Genomic DNA, 21,149 nt, shown 5'->3' with positions numbered 1-21,149 from the left:
ACGGTCATTCCATGCACTCACTTTCATGTATGAGGCGGTTTGTCGGCTTTCTGAGGGTCGTGTAACCGCTGTGAATAAATCTGTGTTGATTGGGTAACTGTTACTTTACTTGCCGACTCATGATGACGCAGCTCAGGTGGCCTAACGGGCTAGACAGTGTGTCAAATAGTGTGGCTGTGACGAAAATTTGCCGCCGGCCTATGTGATAAGGAACCGCTCTTCGCATGTGCTCTCGTACTTTCCATACGTGCTGCTGCTGTAGTTTCCTCTGTCCGCGTCGCGTTAATCGTTTTGATTGGTATCGATGACCTGGATGAACCGTGCACTGATGGAGATCACATTTCATGGGAACGCTGGGTGTGTCAAGGCACTGAGCATGGCCGGGTCATTCACCGAAGGCACCGATATCCGAAAAATCAAATATTCAAGAAAATTATTTGTTCAAGAAATTGAATATTAGATATTTGATTCGTGAATCAAATTATGGAAACGTTTGTTATTCAATTTGAAACTGAAATTCAAGTATTTGCACACCCCTAGTATATTGAGGCCATGAGAGAGTCATAGTAACATGGGGACATGCAAGACTTCGAATAATGTGATACAGTCGACTCTCGTTACAATGGACCCTGATAATCTGACAAAAAAGTCCGTTTTATCCAAAGTCCGTAATATCCGAGACGCCTCACTTCCGAAATTTTCGTCGCAATGTCTAACAACTTTATTGCAAAGAGTGAGTGATGAACGTCCAAAGTAAAAAACAAGCAAAAAAAAAAAAATTTGCGGTTATGCCTGAAAGACAAAGCATTGATTGCTATAGCAAATTAAGCAAGATAAACATGGCTGCAGCAGCGAGCGAATTCACCTTCGTGCTGTCTCTCGCTTCAACACGAACTAAATGTCGAAAGCATAGCACATACGAAGCTACCGACACTGGGCGCGCTTTGTCCACATTGCAGATCGCTTTCAAGGTATGGCGCCTGTGGCGCGCACTTTGTTCACATCGCAGACTGCTTTCAAGATACGGCGCCCATGCGGGTGCGCACTTGTCCACATCGCAGATCGCTTTTAAGATATGGTGGGCTCGCCGTTAACAGCAGCCACAGGAGTAGTAGCTCGCCCCTTGCCTCCCACCCATGCCTTGCACGCGAAAGACGGCGCGCTTCCTCCCCGCTTTCCTCCTTTCCTCGCGTGCAAGATATTGAGCCGTGATCGTTGGCTGACCCTCACAAGTCAGTTGCCAGCCTGTGTCGACATGGCAAAAGTCCGTCTTATATGCCCGGTTTTGACAAAAATTGACGCTAATTTCGTCCGCTGTAGCCGATAGTCCGTTGTAGCGCGGTCCACTAAAAGTGAACTTCGTTGCATTAAGAAAATAGGCAGACCACACTAAGGTTGAAATATAGTCCATTACATCTCAAAGTCTGTTGTATGTGTGTCCGTTGTAACGAGCGTAGACTGTATTTAAAATAAAGCGATTTCGTTAAAACTAGGGTTTACTGTACAATAGTATACAAATATCAAGTTTATCTGTATCGAAAAAATGGCACAGATTTTGAACTTGGATATTGTGCGACTTTATCAGGCATCATGGCTCAGGAGTAAGAATTAAGCTGTCAAGTACGTTCTTACATGCCAGATGAGCCCCCATGTCAAGTACGTTCTTTATTTTGGGCAATCCTCGGCGCACGCACACGCACGCAGTCTGCGTTCCGTCCCACCGCACCGCACGTGGCTTGCTCCGCCGATTACTTCACTCACTCACTTCGTTGTTGTGCGCTTCCTTCATGCCGATCGCGCGCACATGCCTTCCATGTTCTCCCTCCCCGCCACACACCGTTCCGCACCGTCCCATGGACGACTCTGCACAGTTGCTTACCGTCTCGTGCCTGCGACTCTATGCCACCTGGCGTTGGCCCGGTACCCTCACAAAGCAGAGACTTAGAATTAAGAAAATGTTCGGAATTTCATTAGCACAGTGTGAAGGCCGGCTTTGGAAAAGTATATTTGAAATAAGTCATATTTGTGTCATTAATAAAGTTGTTTAGAAGTTTGTTGAATATAACCAACTCCTTTATGTTACCTTTCAAGTAACGGAATTCCAGTAGAAATGCCAGCTGACTTGGGAGCATCCCATAAGCCAAAGTGTGAAGGAAGCATACATGCATGGTCTGAGAAAATGACTAGAGATTACACAGCTAATATAATTCTTCACAACAAAATGTGGAAGATATTAGTATAAACAAAGGATGTTGGGCAAGGAGATACAACCTCTTGTTAATTATTGACTACACATCAGAAATAAATATTTCAAGGACTAGATTGGGAAGGATTAGGTGTAAGGATTACCCGAGAATACTCAAGTAGCTTGTGGTTAGCAGATAAAGCTCTGTTCTGCAGTGTTGCAGTTAACTTAAATTATTGAAGACTTTGAACTGCCTATGTGGCATTAAGGTAGGTTTGGAGATTCATATGTAGAAAACTAATGTTCAGTAGTTTGGCGAGGGAACAAGAGTTCAAGTTTGGTAGTCAGCTTCTTGAGGCAGTAAAGGAGTGTGTAGCACACTCAGATCATAAGAAATCTGCAGACAAATAAAAATGGGTGGGAGTGCATTTAGCAGGCACTTGCAGGTCATGAACGTCAGCTTACCGGTGCTCTTGAAAAGTATATTGCTGTATTCTGCTCGTACTAACCTATCTAGCCAAAACTAGGAGGATAGCAAAGAAACCTAGAAGGAAGCCAAAGACTACACAACTAGCAAGCAATGGAGCAGAATATTAGAGAGGCTTAACACTAGGCGAGGAAGAGAGCAGTATGGATCAGCAAGCAATTGTGGGTAGCTAATATTCTATAGTGCATGTAATGCATAGAGTACATATGTAAATTGTGGTCTACTAGAGTAACACAATGGGTGCTAAGATTGACTGCAACACACAGTCAAGTGCAGCAGGGATTGGCTGATGGGTTAAGGAAACCTCTATGTGTTGCATGGAGATTGATGGTATCACCGTAGTGCTAGTGTAAGGTAATTAAAATTAATGTATGATGTTAACCTTTTGAGGGTGGATTTTCTTGACCATAAGTGACCGCCCAGGGTCGATTTTTTTATTGCAGATTGCAATTCTTCTGAGGGACCTATTTCGAAAAAAATTTACCGTAATTTTTTTAGGGTGACCATAAAGTGAGAAAAAGATATTTTGCGTTAGTGTAAATGTACTGTTTATTCATGAATAACAACAATAAAAAAAGGAAATAAGTTTATAAGAATTAAAAATTTGATGCATGGTTATACACATAAGGCTTGGAAACTGCGCACACAAGAATATTTTGCAAGTGTCAAATGTTCCTGCTCTTGCGATAATATTTACGTCCATAGCGTAATCGAACTGCGTAGGTGAGCTCACTCAAGAAAAATGTGGTCGTGTGCCCGTCAAAACAGCAAAACATGTGACAAACTTCCGCTAATCTTCATCTTATCGCCAACCAGAGGCAAATAGTTTTTGCGAGTCCCCAAAAAAAGAAAAGGAAACGCATGCACGGCGGCATCCTTCTTATGCGCACCCCTGTGAGCACCAAATGAGCAAGAAACAGGCGGTCGCCCTTCCAACATAGTGGCAGCACATGCCAGAAAAGAAAAAGTTAGGAAATTGGCGCGCGTTTTAAATGTACATACAGCGCCGTAAATATACGGCATCGACCATTTTGGACTTTTTCGTGGCGCCGTATATTTAGGTCATTGACCCTGAAAGAGTAATAGTATGTTGTGAAGTCCTCAACATCGTTTGACAATTGTGGTGGCTTGGGATTAAAAAAGTAATGGTATTTGCTTCCAACACACTAGGAATACTTTCTTGTATTTCAAAGAAGGCAGAATTTTAAACTCTAAACAAACCTTGACTTCATCAACAATGGATTGGCAGGAAATGATGCACTCAGTGCAATCAGTGCATTTTACCAGTGCTGACATATGGGGCAGAGACTTGGAGACTGACAAAGAAGCTTGAGAACAAGTTAAGGACCGTGCAAAGAGCGATGGAATGAAGATTACTAGGCATAACTTTAAAAGACAGAAAGAGAGCGGTTTGGATTCAGAGAGCAAACGGGTATAGCCGATATTCTAATTGACAATAAGAGAAAAAGATGGAGCTGGGCAAGTCATGTAATGCGCCGGTTAGATCATCGTTGGACCATTAGGGTTACAGAATGGGTACCAAGGGAAGGGAAACGCAGTTGAGGATGGCAGAAGACAAGGTGGAGCAATGAAATTAGGAAATTTGCGGGCACTAGTTGGAATCGGTTGGTGCAGGATGGGTAATTGGAGATCGCAGGGTGAGGCCTTTGTCCTGCAGTGGACATAAAACAGGCTGATGATGAGTATGATGATGGTGGTGCAAACTTTAAAAAATTCTGCATGAGACCAGCCAATTTCTGAAAACCATGAATATGCTATCCAATACCATCCATATGATATAATGTTTCAAAAGGCATGATACTATATTGAAGACCAAGTGAGTAAATAATAGCAGATTGTTTTCTGAGAAATAACATGTTTTATAGGCACCCATATGGTCAGGAAATGGTGCATGTCAGTTTGCTGCGATTCAAAAGTTGAAGCTATGAACAAGCCAGTGTAAAAAGATTTTGGGCACCCACTCTGCTCATTGTGGTCAGTCACAGATAATTTGAAGATTGTTTAACATTTATGTGTACTCATATTTTTTTTTATTTTTATAGAATACTGTCAACCCCCCATGGGGATTATTACAGGGGTGAGCAACATGTCACAACTCATCAATGAAGTGTACTAAAACATTCCATAAAAAAAGAGCACATAATGATAGGAGACTATACAAGAATGGCAGTAGTACATTCAGACATAATAATATACACAACGAAGCCAATGTACCTCAACCAGCAGGGAAACTAGAAAAAAAAAAGCAGAGTAAAAAGCATCCTTCAGATACAAAATGTTCAGAACAAAAAGTGTAGGCACGTGCTTTCCTATCACAAACTGAAGCGGGATGGATTGCATGGCGAAAATAATTTAACTACTTATATTGACAACTCATTTTAGGTTAATACTGCAAGCTCAATTAATTCCATAAATTTTGCTAGAGCTGGCTGCTGTGTTGCGACTACATCTAGTGTATTCAATTCACGAATTGAGCGTGGCAAGAAAGAATAGTGGAAAGTATTATTAATAAATGGATATTCTACAAGTTCCCATGCATGCCTTCTTCTAGTCGGTCTAGTATCACGAAATTTCAAGTAAGAGTCGGGGTTTATACGGAATGATCTATGGAATAGCTGGTATATCAATTTGAGCCGAAAAAGCTTTGCGTAACTTTCAAGGGTAGCTAGATCAATACGCTGTAACAAAGCAGTAGGCTAGTCAAGGTGTCCGTAAGTATAGGAAACAATAAGGGAACATTTCAACGTACGGCTATACTTGGTGCACTGATGTGGAAGGCTTTATACTTGCTATATTAACCCTTGTGTTCAAGAAACCTTAAAGCATACATGTGAACGGAAAACATTCAATTGGTTTTTGAGCACCCCTCATATTTTTGTACTTTTTGTACTCTCACTTCATGTTTTTGTTATGATTGTTTGTCCTTGTAATACTTGCACAACTGGGCTAGATCATATTAAGGATGGCATCACCCTGACATTCTTTTCATGGCCTTTGAAACATTTCCAGAAAATTTCTGAAGAGTTCTTGAAGCCTTGGCACGGTTCGGCCTCTTTGGTTGCACAGCAAGGAGCTCTTGTAGTGGCTGTGCTGAAGCCTATTGTGAACTTGCTGCAGTTCATGCTGGGCTACCTCATTTCTTGCAGAGGAACAGAGGTAAGCCATTGCTGTCTTCCCTCGGCAGTGTTCTTTCATAGGGTAACTGTGAGACCTGGGGGGGTATTCTGTAAGAGTCCACCTAGTGGACTGTCCATTTCGGTTGTTGCTGATTGGATGCACCTGTACGAGCGAGGAGGAGACGAGCGGCCCCAGCCAATCACCAGCAGCCAAAGTGGACAGTCGACTAGGTTGACTTCTACAGAATACCTCCCCAGTACTGTCTAATAATGCTGGACTTCACCAATGCATTTGCAAGTTGGAAGTTCTGCAGCGTAGCTGTAATGTGGACATAGGTTAATAAGCGTAAATGAGATGCATCAGTGTAAATGAGAGGCATGTAAAAACAGATGCTTAAGCACAAACATGTACCCATCTGAAGGACCAACTGTCTCAGCATGCTGAAAATTGCAGGTATTTGAGGTGGAGTGGGTGGGGGGTTCTAATGGTTATGCAAGGGCAAGGTTACAAGTTTTGTTGGGGGTAGTTATGCCAGTTTTGGTAATTACTTGCATGGGCCCAGTTTTGAGGCTGTAAGAAAACAACTAAGTGCGTCGGGTAGAAACCCTGTACAGGTAAAATATATACCTTCTAGAATTCTAAATGCTTGCCTTGAAAGGACTAGCTAATGCATCGAGTTGATAATTTGTAGGGATAGAGTTTCTGGTGGGATAAACGTGGACATTTAAAGAGGCCCTGAACCACTTTTTATTGAAAAGGAGAAATGCATTTGAAGTTAAAATATGCTATTTCAGAAATACTTTGCCGCAAAAAGTACTTCAATGCCATCAGCAGAAGCGGAGTTATTGGCAATCAAGCACATCCTTTTCGGGGCTTCTGTTTATTCTTTTGCACTGTAAAGGCTACGGTGGTGCGGGGTGTGCCCACAACACTCCGCATTCTAAATGTCACCATGTTGCAAAGTTTAAATTTCATTTTGGATGTTAACATATACGTCACTACTTCCGATTTTGGTGCCTGCAATGCGCTAAACATAAACCAGACATAGTTGTGCTCAGCGAGCTGCAGTGCGCTTAGCCAGTGGACTCGTTGCGGCACCCCGTGCCGGTCGTGGTATCTATGCTATGTAGCAGACTGCAGCTACCAATAGCTTCCGCATATGGGAATGTGCTTTATTATGAAATAAAGCATCCAGAAGAGACTGAGGAGCAGGCATCTGTTGAAAAGAGTGTTTGACCAAACGGTGACTTCTCGCCCTCTTACGAGCTCCACTCACCGCATATGACTGCAAAACTTAGCTGAGATGTTCGTAGGAATGTGTGCTATCCGCACACTGTGCTATTTTGCCAGGCCCGAGGGGTGGTTCAGGACCCCTTCACGTTATGGAGCAAATAGGGGAGTTTCGATAAATCAACAAAGTGCTGCTGCAGTTGCAAAAATAGCTTTCAAGTTCTTAAATATTTTTGGTGCAAAACAGCATGTAATACATACATAGTCCAGATTGAAGCACATGATAAATTTTCAATGCTCGGAAACGTTAATATAAGAACATTTATTTTAAGAGAGTGCACTTTCAAGGTTAATGCCTTCGAAGAAGCACCAGTGGCACACAGAGGGAAAAATCACTTTACTGGACAGCATTGCCATCACCGAAGAAACTAGTCTTTTTTTACATCTTTGGTGGAGCAGTAGAAATCTTGCCACGTAAAGTAACTTGAGCATTAGAAAAAGTGCCCAGGTGACTGCGTCTGTCGCACTTCCATTCCACATCGTGGAAATTGTGCGAGTGTTTTGAACTCGAGTGACATCAACTTTGGTGTTACAGTCCTGTGCCCAAAAGATCTCGATGAAAGGCGGGGAGCAGGTGTCAGTTGCACTGACAATAGCTTCTCTGTGTATTGAATTGTGATTTTGCAAGGTTACATAAGTCTGCTGACATATTGACATGTTTATTTTCAGTGGCTAGTGTCATGTTATGCTAAACGTTACCCTTTAGTTTGATGTCTTTCTCTAGCGGTTTTTCTCATTGTGGTTTCCGAACCTGTTTTCTTTCTTAAGCTCCAAAGGCTCCTAGGTTACTGTGTCCTACTTTCCATTTCAGTACAGTTAAACTTCAATATGATGAAGTCGGTAAAATCTGCAATTTGCTTTGTTATATCAAAATTTCGTTATACTTAAATTTGACTTTTTATACAAATTAGCACAGAAGGGGCCACAAAATTTTCAAGTTTATCAGGCAGTCGAAAAAAGCAAGTTTTAATGCAAGAAAATTTCATTTTGTTGAATTTGAGAGTCTGCGCAAAAGATACAGTTTCATGCCGTGTTGGCTATATCCTCACCTAGGCGGTACGAAGTGAAGCCAGCCATGCATTTGCATCCACTCCGCCCCGTCGGCTGATAGTGTCGCCAGCAGCAGGTAGTGAATGCTTCGTCTGCCTCTTGCTTCAACATGTCTCTGAAACTCAAGATAACACAGTGCTAAACTCACAGGACGGCAATGTACATGATACCATGCCATCTTGGCACTTCCACTCTTTGGACACCTGGCACATTACCTCTAACAATGCGTGGGCTGCCATATGCGGCCAGCCGCGCTGATGGCCATGTGCAGCCACGGCTGCGCTAGACAAGGAGACGCATGCCAACCCGCCCCGCACTCCCTTCCTGCCTTTTTCCTTGGTGTGGGATGACGCAAAAGACAGCGCGCATCAAGCCACCATCCTACTTGGCTCACCCTCACATGCTTTCACTCGCACCTAAAGCATACAGCGACACAGTGTGCGGAGCGTGATGGGTCTTACTGCTCTTTTACTTTACACGGAACATGACGCTGCTTCGCTTCGATGGTTGCTCTCGGTCACGTGGCACCAGATTTGAGAGGTGTGTTTGTAAGCAGTCGCATGTAATTGAACCATTTGACCATCTTCATCTGCGGAAGTTTCCTTTAGCCTACTTTGGCAAGTTTGCGAGGATATAGCACTGCATTGCTGACAGTACAAAGTGCACTGCATGCGTCTATCAACAGTGGCAGCACTGCCATGGAGCAGTATGCTCGGTCAATTGCTTTTGGAGATACGGTCCATTTTGCGAGATTTTGCGAAAACCATTCTGACCTGTCGGGGAGGGCTAATGGTTGATTTTAAATAAAAACAGATTGAAATAGTTTTATATTATACCGGCCCTTATCTTGTATACCCGAAGGCAGTCGATCGAGATTACGGCCCCTTCACGCAAATCAATGTCCGGTGTCGAATCCGCACGCGATGCCTGTCGGGTAGCACCGAATCCAGCATTCTTGAAGCAAGGGATGCGTATTCCCAGATGATCGCTTAATCGCGTCCCAATGCATGGCACTCCATGCTGCGACCGCCACCTCAATCGTCATAAACAATTCCACGTCAGTGGGACATGGATTTCCTTCTTTTTTGCAGCATTTTTCTCTCGCCAAGGCCCGTATTAAGCACTGCGCTAGGTGTGCAAAAACCATCGTCACGTGCCGGCAGAAACATGCGTGCCGCTTCGAATGGGCGATCATCAAACAAGACGACAGCCATGCCCGCTAGCCTTTGCGCGAGTAGCAAATACCCAGGGTTACGTTCCAGCAAATTTTATTGATGTGGGATTGTAGCTCAGCGACATTTCGTTGTCGAGAGCTACGAAATGCATTGAATCCTATGGGCACTCGCCAGGGATACCAAGACATTTTGTTGTCGCGAGAATTCCTTTGTAGCGGGGTTTCGTTATCGCAAGTTTCGAATGTATAGGGTTTTTTTTTTCTAGCTGCACTAAATTTTTAAAATTGGAAGAACATAAATCACGATAACGTTATGTTTACCGTTCGAACGAATTGGCAGCCTCTAGATATAGAGCAATTTTCGCGGTTACGTATGTAATTAGCAAAGTTATGGTAATTAACTTTCTAATTATCAATAATAGGTGGCTACACTTTGGGGCGCGTCCTCGACACTACCTATCCTAATGATTAAATTTTGAATAGCGGAGTTCATGTGGGAATTACACTAATAATTAGTCCCCTTTGGCAGGTTCTTTGAAATCGAAACTTCCTGGAAAGGGAGCGTCGGTGTCGTCGATGCCTCCACTCCCCCTCCTTTCTTCGTATCTCCGAGGTCACCGCCGGTCCAGCCCCACGAGCAGCTTGCATTATCTCTTTGCTGTCCCGCGGCGTTGGCCTAGCGCTTCAATGCCTGTGGGCTGCCAAATCTACTTCGTCATTCCATTGGGCGCCATGTGTCCACTTCCATCAATGAAATGCCGTTTCAGGCTTTTTACTGAGAACGATGTTTAGTCAAAATTCGCTTTCTTCGGGAAAGCTGTCTCAAACGCGCGCATGCGAGTTGTGTAAATAAAGATGCGTAAACTAAAACAGATAGGAACATAACTCGCCGAGTGAAGGGGGAAAAAAAGGAATTCCATATGGTTAACGCTACAGACTGATATCTAAACGCCCAAAGAAGAGGGCCGGCACTACAGTGGTAACGTGGCGCCCAACAGAATGACAAAATAAATTTGGCGGCCAGCCGGCATTGAAGCGCTAGGCCAACGCCGCAGACAGCAAGTAGATAACGCAAGCTGCTCTTGGGGCTGGACCGGTGGTGACGTCGTAGACATGACGAAATGCGGGGGGGCGACATAGACGCTCTTTTTCCAGCCAGTTTCGGTTTCGAGGAGCCTACCAAGGAGAACTAATTGTTGGCGTAGCTCCCACATGAACACCGCTATTCAAAATTTGATCGTTGGGATAGGTAGCGTCGAGGACGGTCCCCAAAGTACATATTTGCTGTAGCCACCTATTGTGAATAATTAGAAAGTTAATTACCATAACTTTGCTAAGTACACACGTAACTGTGAAAATTGCTCTGTATCTAGAGGCTGCCAATCCGTACGCTCGAATGGTAAAAATAATGTTACTGTTATTTATATTTCTATAATTTAAAGAATTTGGTGTGGCTAAATAAGAAACACCCTGTATATGAATGAGTTACCTGAGCATTGTTTCCCCAATAGTGTATGACTCTGCATGAATGTTTTCGTTCTTTTCCTTTCTCAGTTCAAGGATACCACTGCAGTTCCTGTGCTGCTGCATGCCTACATGCTACTTGGGATGGTCCCTCCCTCATCGCCTTCACATGCGCTTGCTCAGAAGGTATGACATTTTGCCATAGCTGCTATGTCTATGTCAAGGGTGGAACGGCTGCACCAATTGCGACAAAGTGCTACATTTGCAACTTGCTGCACCAAGCTGCTCCAAAACTGTGAAATTGCCTTAAATTGCGCCTGCAGTGCTCTTAAACACTCTGCGGGACAATGAAGGGGTTTGTGTCTGGCCAGCTTTAGTAGGTATTGAGAGTCGCTGTAGTTGTCGAGCCTCAAGAAAGTTTTTTTTTCTTCTCTTGATGGGTGATTCACTGCAGAACATTTTGCAGCAAAAATTATGTTTCTGCATTGTTCATTTGCAATCATATAGTGAAACTTGTAACCTTTGCAGCATTTGGACCATGTTTCCATCTATGCTTGGATGGAAACTTAGCTTAGCTCTTACATGAAGGATGTATTACGTATGAAGGATGTTGTTTGCACTCTTCAGGCTCTTCATGCATTAAAAGAACAGTAAATTGCCTTTGTTCATTGTCTTTGTACACTGCTGTTATCGAATTTATACTAGTAGCTACAGCATGATGAATTTTGGAGTACCAAGGCAAAAGAAACAAAAGTTTGTTTGAAATCAGTACACAAAAACCATAGTGTGTGATAGACCTGGGGACGGTAGTGCTTCAGAAAGTGCATTGAAATTTGATAATTAATGTGCAGGGTGGCTGCAATATTTTGGAGTCAAGCTCTGCAATGGAAGGAAACAATCATAGATCTTGGCATTCTTTCAAATGTTGTCTTGCCCCGAATGAGTGCTGCAATGGTACGAATTGGTGAATAGCAACCAAAGACATCTATGTGAGCCTTTGGATTCTCAAGTCTGCTCTATGTGATGCTCTGTGTCACTTCAGCAATGGCAAGGCAGGCACACTTAATTTGCTGAAAATAGTTAAAGTGGTACCTGACCTTTACACAATCAAAACTTGTCTCACAAATCAACTGCCGCTTTATGCGAAGGCCTCCCATTTCCGTACTGGCGCTGCTAAACAAGCTAGAAAAAGAACAGCGGGAAAGCATTTGGTGGTGGGGGGTCTCTTTAGCTGTGCCAAGCAAGCCAGCAAATGCTATAGGCGACCTGAGGTGAGCGTCATTAATGTCAATCTTCTGAAAACTGCTAGAGAGGCCGACACTTAACAGACTAAATTATGTCCTCGAAAATGACGAAGAGGGCCCATACCTTGATGCAGGTCAAGGGGTTTCAGACCAGGCCTTTTTACACCCAATAGGCTGTGCCTAATGAGGTGAGCGGCAGCCATCCGCTGAGGTAGGCGGTGAGCATATGGCATCATGGTGGCTGTTGACTTCGGGGGGGAGGCTACCCTAGATACCAAACTTTTTTATTTTTTAAGATATCCGGATGCAACTTTCAGGGTATGTTCACACCACCAAATTATGAGCAACTGCAAAGTTTCATGAATATATGTTTATTAGTTCCCGAGGTATTGAGGTCTAGCTAGGTGGTTCATGTGTGTGATTGAGGAAGAGCCTGGAAAAATGCCAGGACATCGTAGGAAGCTGAAATTCACTGTGATTATCCCTTGATAGATACAGTCGAACCCGGCTATATCGAACTCGCAAAAAAAACGCCGATCAGTTCGATATAGAGCATAATTCGATATAAGCATGCTGAATAATTGGATGTCATAAAAGCACATACCATTTATAAAATCACTTTATTTGTGGAACTAGCTTAGTTTCGCATGACATAGTCCTGCACTTCTTTCTGCTTGGGCAATTTCGCTGCCTGCGACGCACGCACTTCTCCACATTGTCTAAGGAGTCGGGAGCAGCTGAGGCCGCAACCTTCCGCATTTGCGCAGAAGCACCGGACTAGTGCGAGCGCACCAATCACTTCGGAGGATGTAGGCAAAGGACCGTCGTTGATTTCCTTATTCTGCCCACTTTCACTTGTGCTCGGTACGATGTTGGCAATGTAGTCTTCGTTTTCGGGCTCTCCTGTGGTCGTGACACTATCATTTGCACTCACAAACTCGTCCACTGTTGATTCGTCAACAGCTTCCAGAAATTCTGATAGTTCGCTCCAAGTTTCGGCAACGGCTGCATCGCATTCACCAGAATTTACAGTCATCACCGAGCACGCGGAAGCCGGCACGGCTGAAGCAATTTCGGATGAACCACTCGTACACGGCCGTGCGTACGCGTCGGGCGCCACGGGCACTGGGGCGAGAGTTTGGCCGCTTTAGCCTAATTTCCCCCTTATTCTTCAAGATCGTCCTGAGAGTTCCTCGGAACCATTCACGCTGCAGGGACAGATCCGACTTATGATTTCGAGCTTCACGACGAAAGGCAAATTCCAGAAAAGCACCGAGACAACTCGCACTTTCGCCATGTTGCCATAGAATAAAGAACAACTTTAGAGAAGGGAAACTGTACCTTCCGCAGTGGTTCGAAAATAAGCAGCGGCAGCGCATGGAACTTACCTAGGGGGACGCCAGATGGCGCTGCTAAAACAGGAAGCGGAAATGCGCCATTTTTTTAGGGCATAATCCAATATGGCCGCTTTCTGCCGGTCGTGTACGCTTGTATCCGCTCGTACGCGCCGTACTCGCCTCGCGGGCTATGCGGCCTGCCTCGATGCCTCGGCTGCTGCGTAGCCGGTGTGTTCTAATTGCCAGGAGACCAAAGAGCCTCTACTGACGCCCATACAAACAAGCCTCAAGGGAGTGAACAGAATGTGCGACTTTATTGGCAGAAGACGAGCAGTGTACATTCGCGTGCAATAGCAGAAATAAAATTTGTATGTCGAGATACGCTGGAATCTTTGACGCGAGCTCGTAAGCGGCTCACCGTCGTCGTCGCACATGGTGGTCTAGTAACGAGCGACAACCAGCGGCGCAAGCAGATTGCACAGAGTGTCCCGCCTGTTTGCAGCGGCAGTTGCCGTTAAAGATGAGCAACTTGCATTGCGAAGCAATCGGGTGAATCAGGCATCTGATGCCGCAGCCAACACAGCGACATGGACTACCCGGCATTTTAGCCTTAACTCTTTTCCAACCTGCACGTTACTTTTCTTTCGGGGGCCGCTAATGTGTGGCTCGCACTTGGTGTCCCACATTGTCTCAATAGGGACAAGTCGCTTTCTTGGGCATCACCTTCTTCAGCCACTTTTGCGGGCCTTTGCACCCAACTTCACACACGTCGTACCATGTAAGCACGTGTGCTAGTCTCCGTTCGTGCTTAATCGCAGCCGGGAAAGGCCACAGGCACAATTTGTCCATGGCTGCAGCAGGAAATGCTGAACGGGGAGCACAAATCACGGTGTGTGTAAATTGGGAGCCACTGTCGCTGTGTGGACTGGAGGAGCAAACGCTTACTTCGAGAAACTGCTTCCCAATGCAACTGACCTGGCTGCCACATTCGAAAAACATAACACGGCGACCGTAACCAAGTAGGATAACAGCGAAATTAAACAGCAATCAATCAATGCATGAGGTTCAGAGAATACATTATACATTGGCTAGGAACCATATGGCAACAGTGAGCATTCACATACACGGGTCTCTTAGGATACATTCAGCCACCTACTTACAGGCATAATGCTTGCCTTCATCGCATGTGGTGGTCTGGTAACGAGCGACAACCAGCAGTACAAACAGATTGGACAGAGCGTCGCACCTGTTTGAACCGACAGTTGCCGTTGAAGATGAGCAACTTCCATTGCGAAGCAATCAGGTGACCCAGGCATCTGCTGCCGCAACCAACACAGCAAAATGGACTATCTGGCATTTTAGCGTTAACTCCTTTCCAACCTGCACGTTTCTTTTCTGTCGAGGGCCGCTAATGTGTGGCTCACATTTGGTGTCCCACTTTGTCTCAATATGGACAAGTCGCTTTCGTGGGCATCACCTTCGGCAGCCATTTTTGCGGGCCTTTCCACCCATACGGCTATCAACTTCACACACTTCGACCCATGTAAGCACATATGCTGGTCTCCATTCTGAGCAAATCATGGCCGGGGTAGGCCACAAGTACAATTTGCCCATGGCTGCAGCAGGAAAGAACGAACGGGAGCACCAGTTACGGTGCGTGTATACTGGGAGTCTATGTCGCTGTGCGGACTGCAGGAGCAAATGCTTACCTCGAGAGACTGCTTACCAATGCAACTGACCAGGCCCCCATATCCGAGAATGTAAGACGGCGACCACAACCAAGTGGGGTAGCAAAACCAGATTCTGAAGTCAATCATTCAGTGTAGCTTGTGCGAAGACCAAGGCTATCGAGGAAGAAGAGCAATCATCAACGAGACTAGGAATATGGAAAATGAGAAAGCTTGCATTCAAAAGAGAAGCCACTCTGCTCTGCAAGCATTTAAGGCCAAAAACATCAAGAAAAGTAAAATGGTGCATAGCAAACGGTGCGTAGGTTAATGCAAGACACATGTCGATGTTGCATCAGCTATTTCAGGAGAGGAATTGTGCATGACAACATACACTAAAAGGTACTGCTACAGATATGTTATGCTACTAGACAGTGACTGGTATTAAGTATCAGCGAAGAATCGGTTGACCTTTATGTTTGGATGAGGATGAATGATCTCTAACGAGAATGGGCAATGAAAAAGCTTGCATTTATAGAAGAAAAATTACACTTGGAACAAATGGAATTGACATAGTGTTAAGAATGGCCGTACGGGCCAGCTTTCAGCCCGCTGCACATGTTCCAAGCCCACCAGACAGGGCGCTCTTCCGAGTACTGCGGTCGGCAGGCAGCCACGTGGCGCGCGATCAACTCCGGAAATTGGTACTTGGCCGAGCCACCCGGGACAAAGCAGTTCTACGAAGCCCTCTGACATCGGCACTGAAAGCTGGGCGGTACCGAGAACTGCGGATGACCGGCAGCCACGTGGCGCGCGATCAACTCAGGAAATTGGTACTTGGCCGCACCACCCGAGACGGAGCACAGTTCTACGAAGCCCTCGGTCGTCGACTCCGGAGCCTTTGTGTGTATGGGTTCGCACCTGTGTGTTTGCGTGTGTGTGGGCGTAAACGATAGTGCGGGGCGGCGGCAAGTTTACAATGCTTGGACGAACCTTTCCGACCATTCGTGCTCCGTCCACGACCGAACGATGACGTCGAACTATGACGTCAAGCGGAGAGCTTATAAGCAGCGTTTGCCGGCTGCTAGGGTGTGCTCGTGTCGTGCTCGTTGTCGGGAGCTGAGTGCTCTGTCATACCCGAAATGTAGGAGTGAGCTGTGTGCTCGTAAACTGTTTGCTGTATGTTAGTTTTGCGGGCTCCATATGGGAGTCACGCTAGTCTGCCAACGTATCCTGCTTAAACTGTTAATATGTAAATAAATCCTGTTCACCGAGTTCCTGTCTACGACCTTCATCTCCTTCAAATGGTGGCAGCGGCGAGATAGTCCGACGACTCCTACATCTGGTCGACAGCGGTAGGACCGTCCGCCAAATCTTACAATGGCCAGGAAGCTGATTGAGGGCAAACTGATGGAACTCTTTTGGCCAGGGTCGTCCGTGCTTGATCAGAAGTTGCAGGTGCATCTGAAGACGAAGAATTTCTATGAAGTCCTTTTTGAGTTACCTGGATGACTCAGCCAATTTGTCCGTGCTGGTGGAATGGTGGCTGAAGCTCTTTTCAGTCTTGACACAGTGCTCTGCAGACTTGATATCTCATGCAAATTCTTCTGCATGCGCTTCTTTGTTCGTGGTGTAAAAGCCTTGCAAATTTGGCTCCAGCCCCTTTCTGTTGGTGTGGATAGGACTCCTGTGATGACTAAGATGTGCTTGGCATGGACTCTGATGGGGCAGAACGGTGACACATGAGATACAGCACAGATTAGCCAAACTCATGTGTGTTTTCTTTTATGTTCGAACCAATTATACTGAACCATAAACATGAACAAACATTCATTTCTGCTGCAAACAAATGACATGTATCTCAAGACTAGCAAGCCAATGCAGCATATGTCAGGCATATTTATTTCTGAACCACATGTTCTTTACCTTGTAGTAGCAGCCAATGTCCACACAATGGCCTTGTTGTAGCAGGCAGCAGCTGCTGTTTAGTGTGTGGAGTGTGTTGCTTTATACTGGTGCCATCCTCATTACTGCATGTCTGGAACAGAAATTATGACTGAATCAGAAATTGAAAAAGCACAATTTTGCAATATGAAATGCAAAAAGGTGTGACATATATATTTTAATGGTTTGCGACTACAGAACACATGCAAATGTACCCTGTCTGTTCTAGGGTGCTTAAGCACCACGTTAAATAAATATTGCTATTGTCCATAAATTTATGTCTGCCTAACTATACAATGCATGTAAACAGATTAAGTATTATTAAGATCACAAATGAGAACATTTGTGCGTTCATTTATACACTGGAAGAGATCACACTGCTGGTTCCACAAACAAATGCATGAAAGTCATGAAGCTATTAGAACTGATGCATTATTTTTGTGCACGAACGTGATGCACTGCTTCACTACTGCAAGAATAAATGCCCTACGGTAAACCAAACTGAACAGCAAGAACATTTGGAACCAACAAATACGAAATATGAGTGAATTATCACGCTTGCAACTGTTAATACATTAAATTCTGTACTTTCACATCATTTTACCAAAGGGTTATTCGGTTTTATGGACGAAAGAAGTTGCCAGCGGACTCGAAAAAAAGTTTTATATGTATATTGTAAAGGCTACCCAGTCAGCTATGGCCACGGCTACAATGAGATGAAAAATGAGATGCGCGTTCTGATATCGCTCTTTCTTTCCCGATTATGTGTGTATACGACAGCCTCGCAAGTAACGGTTTATTTAGGAAACAACAACGGAGGATCCCGACTGCCATATGTTGTGCAGGGTCTAGTTCGTTAACTTGTCTCCGCCTGTGAGTTAATGAGGCGAATATTATATAACAATTCAAGAAGCGGTGTTAAACGACTCACCGTTATTGCTGTTGTCAGCCGCACCAGAATCCAGCTCCCATTTCGATGCAGACGTGTTCCGAATGGCTCACAACAGATACCCAACTTTCGGGCTTACATGTCCGCTTGCAAACACGTCACTTCAACCCAGGTTAAATAACGTGAGACATCAAAGCGCAGGAAACTAGTTTTAGCAAAAAAGAAGCAACCAGTCTGAGTGCACGGATGAATGAATCCATGCCGCCATGCACTCGAAAATACCGGTAAAAATTTTAAATCCAGGCCAGAGGTCACGTGAAAGATCGATGATGCTGAACGCTATTTGCGTTTATAGTGACAAAGAAACAATAAACTTACTTACAAAGAGTACAATATCTAATTAGCAATGATAATTTGGCCCTTTTTTATGTAATAAAAATGCTTCGATAAGTGTAAGAGAAAGTTTCTAAGATAAAATTGCGCTTATTTTGGCACCTCTAGCGGAAAATGTTCAAACTAACGTAAGCATCCCAAAGTGAAAGACACGGCCAAGGGACGGGACTTATTACAGGATACCCTGGACCACAAATGTTTCCTAATCACGGACCCCGCGCATCCTACCCGCATCGGCAACTCCGTAGCACGAGACACCACACCAGACCTTACGTTCATAAAAAATGACCACACGGGCAAAGTAACATGGCACAACACGGGCGTCGACCTGGGCAGTGACCACTACATCCTCGAAATTACGATACCCAACCAATCACGGAGAAATACCATTATACATAAGTGGACGGACTGGGACGAATTCCGTAAGGGGCGCCTCACCACAGCACAAGACATCACAAAGATCGAAACCTGGACGTCGGAACTCCGCGATGCAGTGCGCTCAGCCACAAAGACCATAGAAACAGACGAGGACGTCATCATCATGGACAGCCGCCTGGCCCATCTGATAGAGGCCAAACGTTCGATACAGGCGCGTTGGAAGCAGCACCGGCTGAATCGCAAATTGAGGAAGAAGTTGGCTGACTTAAATAGGGCCATTGAACAACATTGCAGGCTCCTGTGCCGTCAACAGTGGAACGAGATCTGCAACCGAGCTGACAGGGAATTGCATCGCAGTTGTACATGGAATCTATTTCGGCACCTCCTAGACGAAACAAAGACCAAGTCAAACCAGCGCGACCGCCTGGCTCGCCTCATGCACACCATCACACAACAACAAGGAAAAGACGCTGTTATCAGGAGCCTGGAAGCCAAGTATCTGCCAGACACGCCAACGGAAACCCACCCTCCGTACGGGGGGCTGCCCAACGCGTGGCTCGACCGAGACATTACCATATCAGAAGTACGGGTAGCGCTGCACGAGCTCAACACCCGCTCAGCAGCCGGCCCAGATCTCGTTACAAACAAGATGCTACGCAACCTGGACGACGCTTCGATCGAGGCCCTAACCGATTACTTCAATGAATGCTGGCTTTCGGGCAAGCTCCCCCGACAGTGGAAAACGGCAAGAACGATCCTGATTCCGAAACCGGGCAAACCACTGGACATCGGCAACCTGCGTCCCATCTCGCTGACGTCCTGCGTGGGCAAGGTGCTGGAACACGTGGTCGCCAACCGGTGGCAGGAATACCTAGAGAAGGAAGGCCTCTATCCTGACACGATGATCGGCTTCCGGCGCAGACTCAGCACACAAGATGCCATGTTACAACTCAAACAAGAAATCGTCGACAACAAGACACAAGACAGCAAAGTAATTCTGGGTCTCGATTTACAAAGTGCATTCGACAAAGTCAAACACTCAGCCATATTAGGACAAGTATCAAGACTCAACATGGGGGTAACGAGCTACAATTATATTCAAGACTTCTTGACCAACCGCACGGTAGAACTGCACGCCGGAGACCTCAAGCTCCCCGAACACAAGCTCGGCAGTACGGGTACTCCACAGGGTTCGGTCATATCGCCGTTGCTCTTTAACCTCGTCATGATTGGGGTAGCGAGGGCAGTAACGGGGACCGGCGTCCGGCATACGATCTACGCCGACGACATTACCCTGTGGGCGGCCGGCGGCACCGACGCCAGCATCGAGCAACAGCTGCAAGCGGCGGTTACCGCCATCGAGCAGCACCTTGATGGCACAGGCCTAATGTGCTCGCCCGCCAAATCCGAGCTGTTCGTCGTCACACCGCTTCGACTGGGATGGAAGCGCGCTCCTCTTTGGGCGTGTGATCACATCAAAATTGTGACTGCATCGGGGCAACGCATCCCCGAAGTTCCCAATATCAGGGTCCTGGGCCTGCTGCTCAACAAGAGCGGCCGCAACGACGAGACCATCAACAAGCTTACCACCAAGGCAATGGACGCCATCCGGCTCATACATCGAGTTTCTACACGACGGGCGGGCATGCGTGAAGACAGTCTCGTGCGCCTTGTCCAGTCGTTCGTGATCAGTCACATCGCCTACGTTGCGCCCTACCTTAACTGGCACGTCACTGACAGGACCAAGATCAACACGCTGATCAGACGGGCTTACAAGACAGCGCTGGGTTTAATGGAGACCACGAGTACGGCTCGGCTCTTGCAGCTCGGCGTCCATAACACCCTAGAAGAAATAGCCGAGGCGCAGCTCACCGCGCAATTCGAGCGCCTCTCTACCACCAAGACAGGCCGCAGTATACTGACGTACCTGGGTTACAACCCCCAAGCTCCCAGCCGGCAACCGTGCGAGATCACAGATGAGGCGCGGGCCCACATTTACGTGGACCCCATCCCGAAGAACATGCATCCAGAATACAACCAAGAACGGCGGCAGGCGCAGGCCAAGGCCCTCACCGAGCAACACGCCCAAGACCCGCACGCCCGGTACGTGGACGCCGCGGAATACAAGCGGGAAGGCTTCGCGGCAGTGGTCGTTGCGGCGGCTACCGGCACCAAGACAACGGCAGCGAGCGTGCGGTGCATGAACGCCACAGACGCCGAGGAGGTTGCCATCGCTCTGGCGATCACCGAGGCCGAGTGTCGCACCGTGCTCAGCGACTCGAGGAATGCCGTGCGCAACTTTGCTAAGGGGCGAATATGCGCGCCGGCGGCCGCCATCATCGGCAAGCTCCAACTTCAAGACCGCGGCAGCACCGTCCGTATCAAGTGGTTCCCGGCGCACGCCGGCGATTGTGCAACCTCACCGAACCACAACGAGACGGCCCATTCGGCGGCGCGAGCGCTTACCTTCCGCGCCCCCGAGAGTGACCGTTCCGTGTGGTGGTTCGAA

The 21,149-nt window shown here is 46.3% G+C and overlaps 1 protein-coding gene across 8 annotated transcripts in view; it reads left to right on the top strand.

The window, feature by feature from the left end:
- Window positions 1-21,149, top strand: part of vir (VIR_N domain-containing protein) — a 353,139-nt gene that overhangs the window by 175,855 nt on the left and 156,135 nt on the right. For all 8 annotated transcript variants that reach the window (XM_055062055.2, XM_055062056.2, XM_055062054.2 and 5 more), the window contains 2 exons: window positions 5,703-5,849; window positions 10,879-10,974. In XM_055062055.2, coding sequence (XP_054918030.1) covers window positions 5,703-5,849; window positions 10,879-10,974 — 243 coding nt within the window. The remainder of the gene's footprint in view (window positions 1-5,702; window positions 5,850-10,878; window positions 10,975-21,149) is intronic.

The sequence above is a fragment of the Dermacentor andersoni genome, chromosome 1 (assembly GCF_023375885.2).
Source record: "Dermacentor andersoni chromosome 1, qqDerAnde1_hic_scaffold, whole genome shotgun sequence".
Taxonomy (NCBI): domain Eukaryota; kingdom Metazoa; phylum Arthropoda; class Arachnida; order Ixodida; family Ixodidae; genus Dermacentor; species Dermacentor andersoni.
The sequence above is the reverse complement of the archived record's forward strand: the minus strand, read 5'-3'. Positions and strand labels throughout refer to the sequence as shown.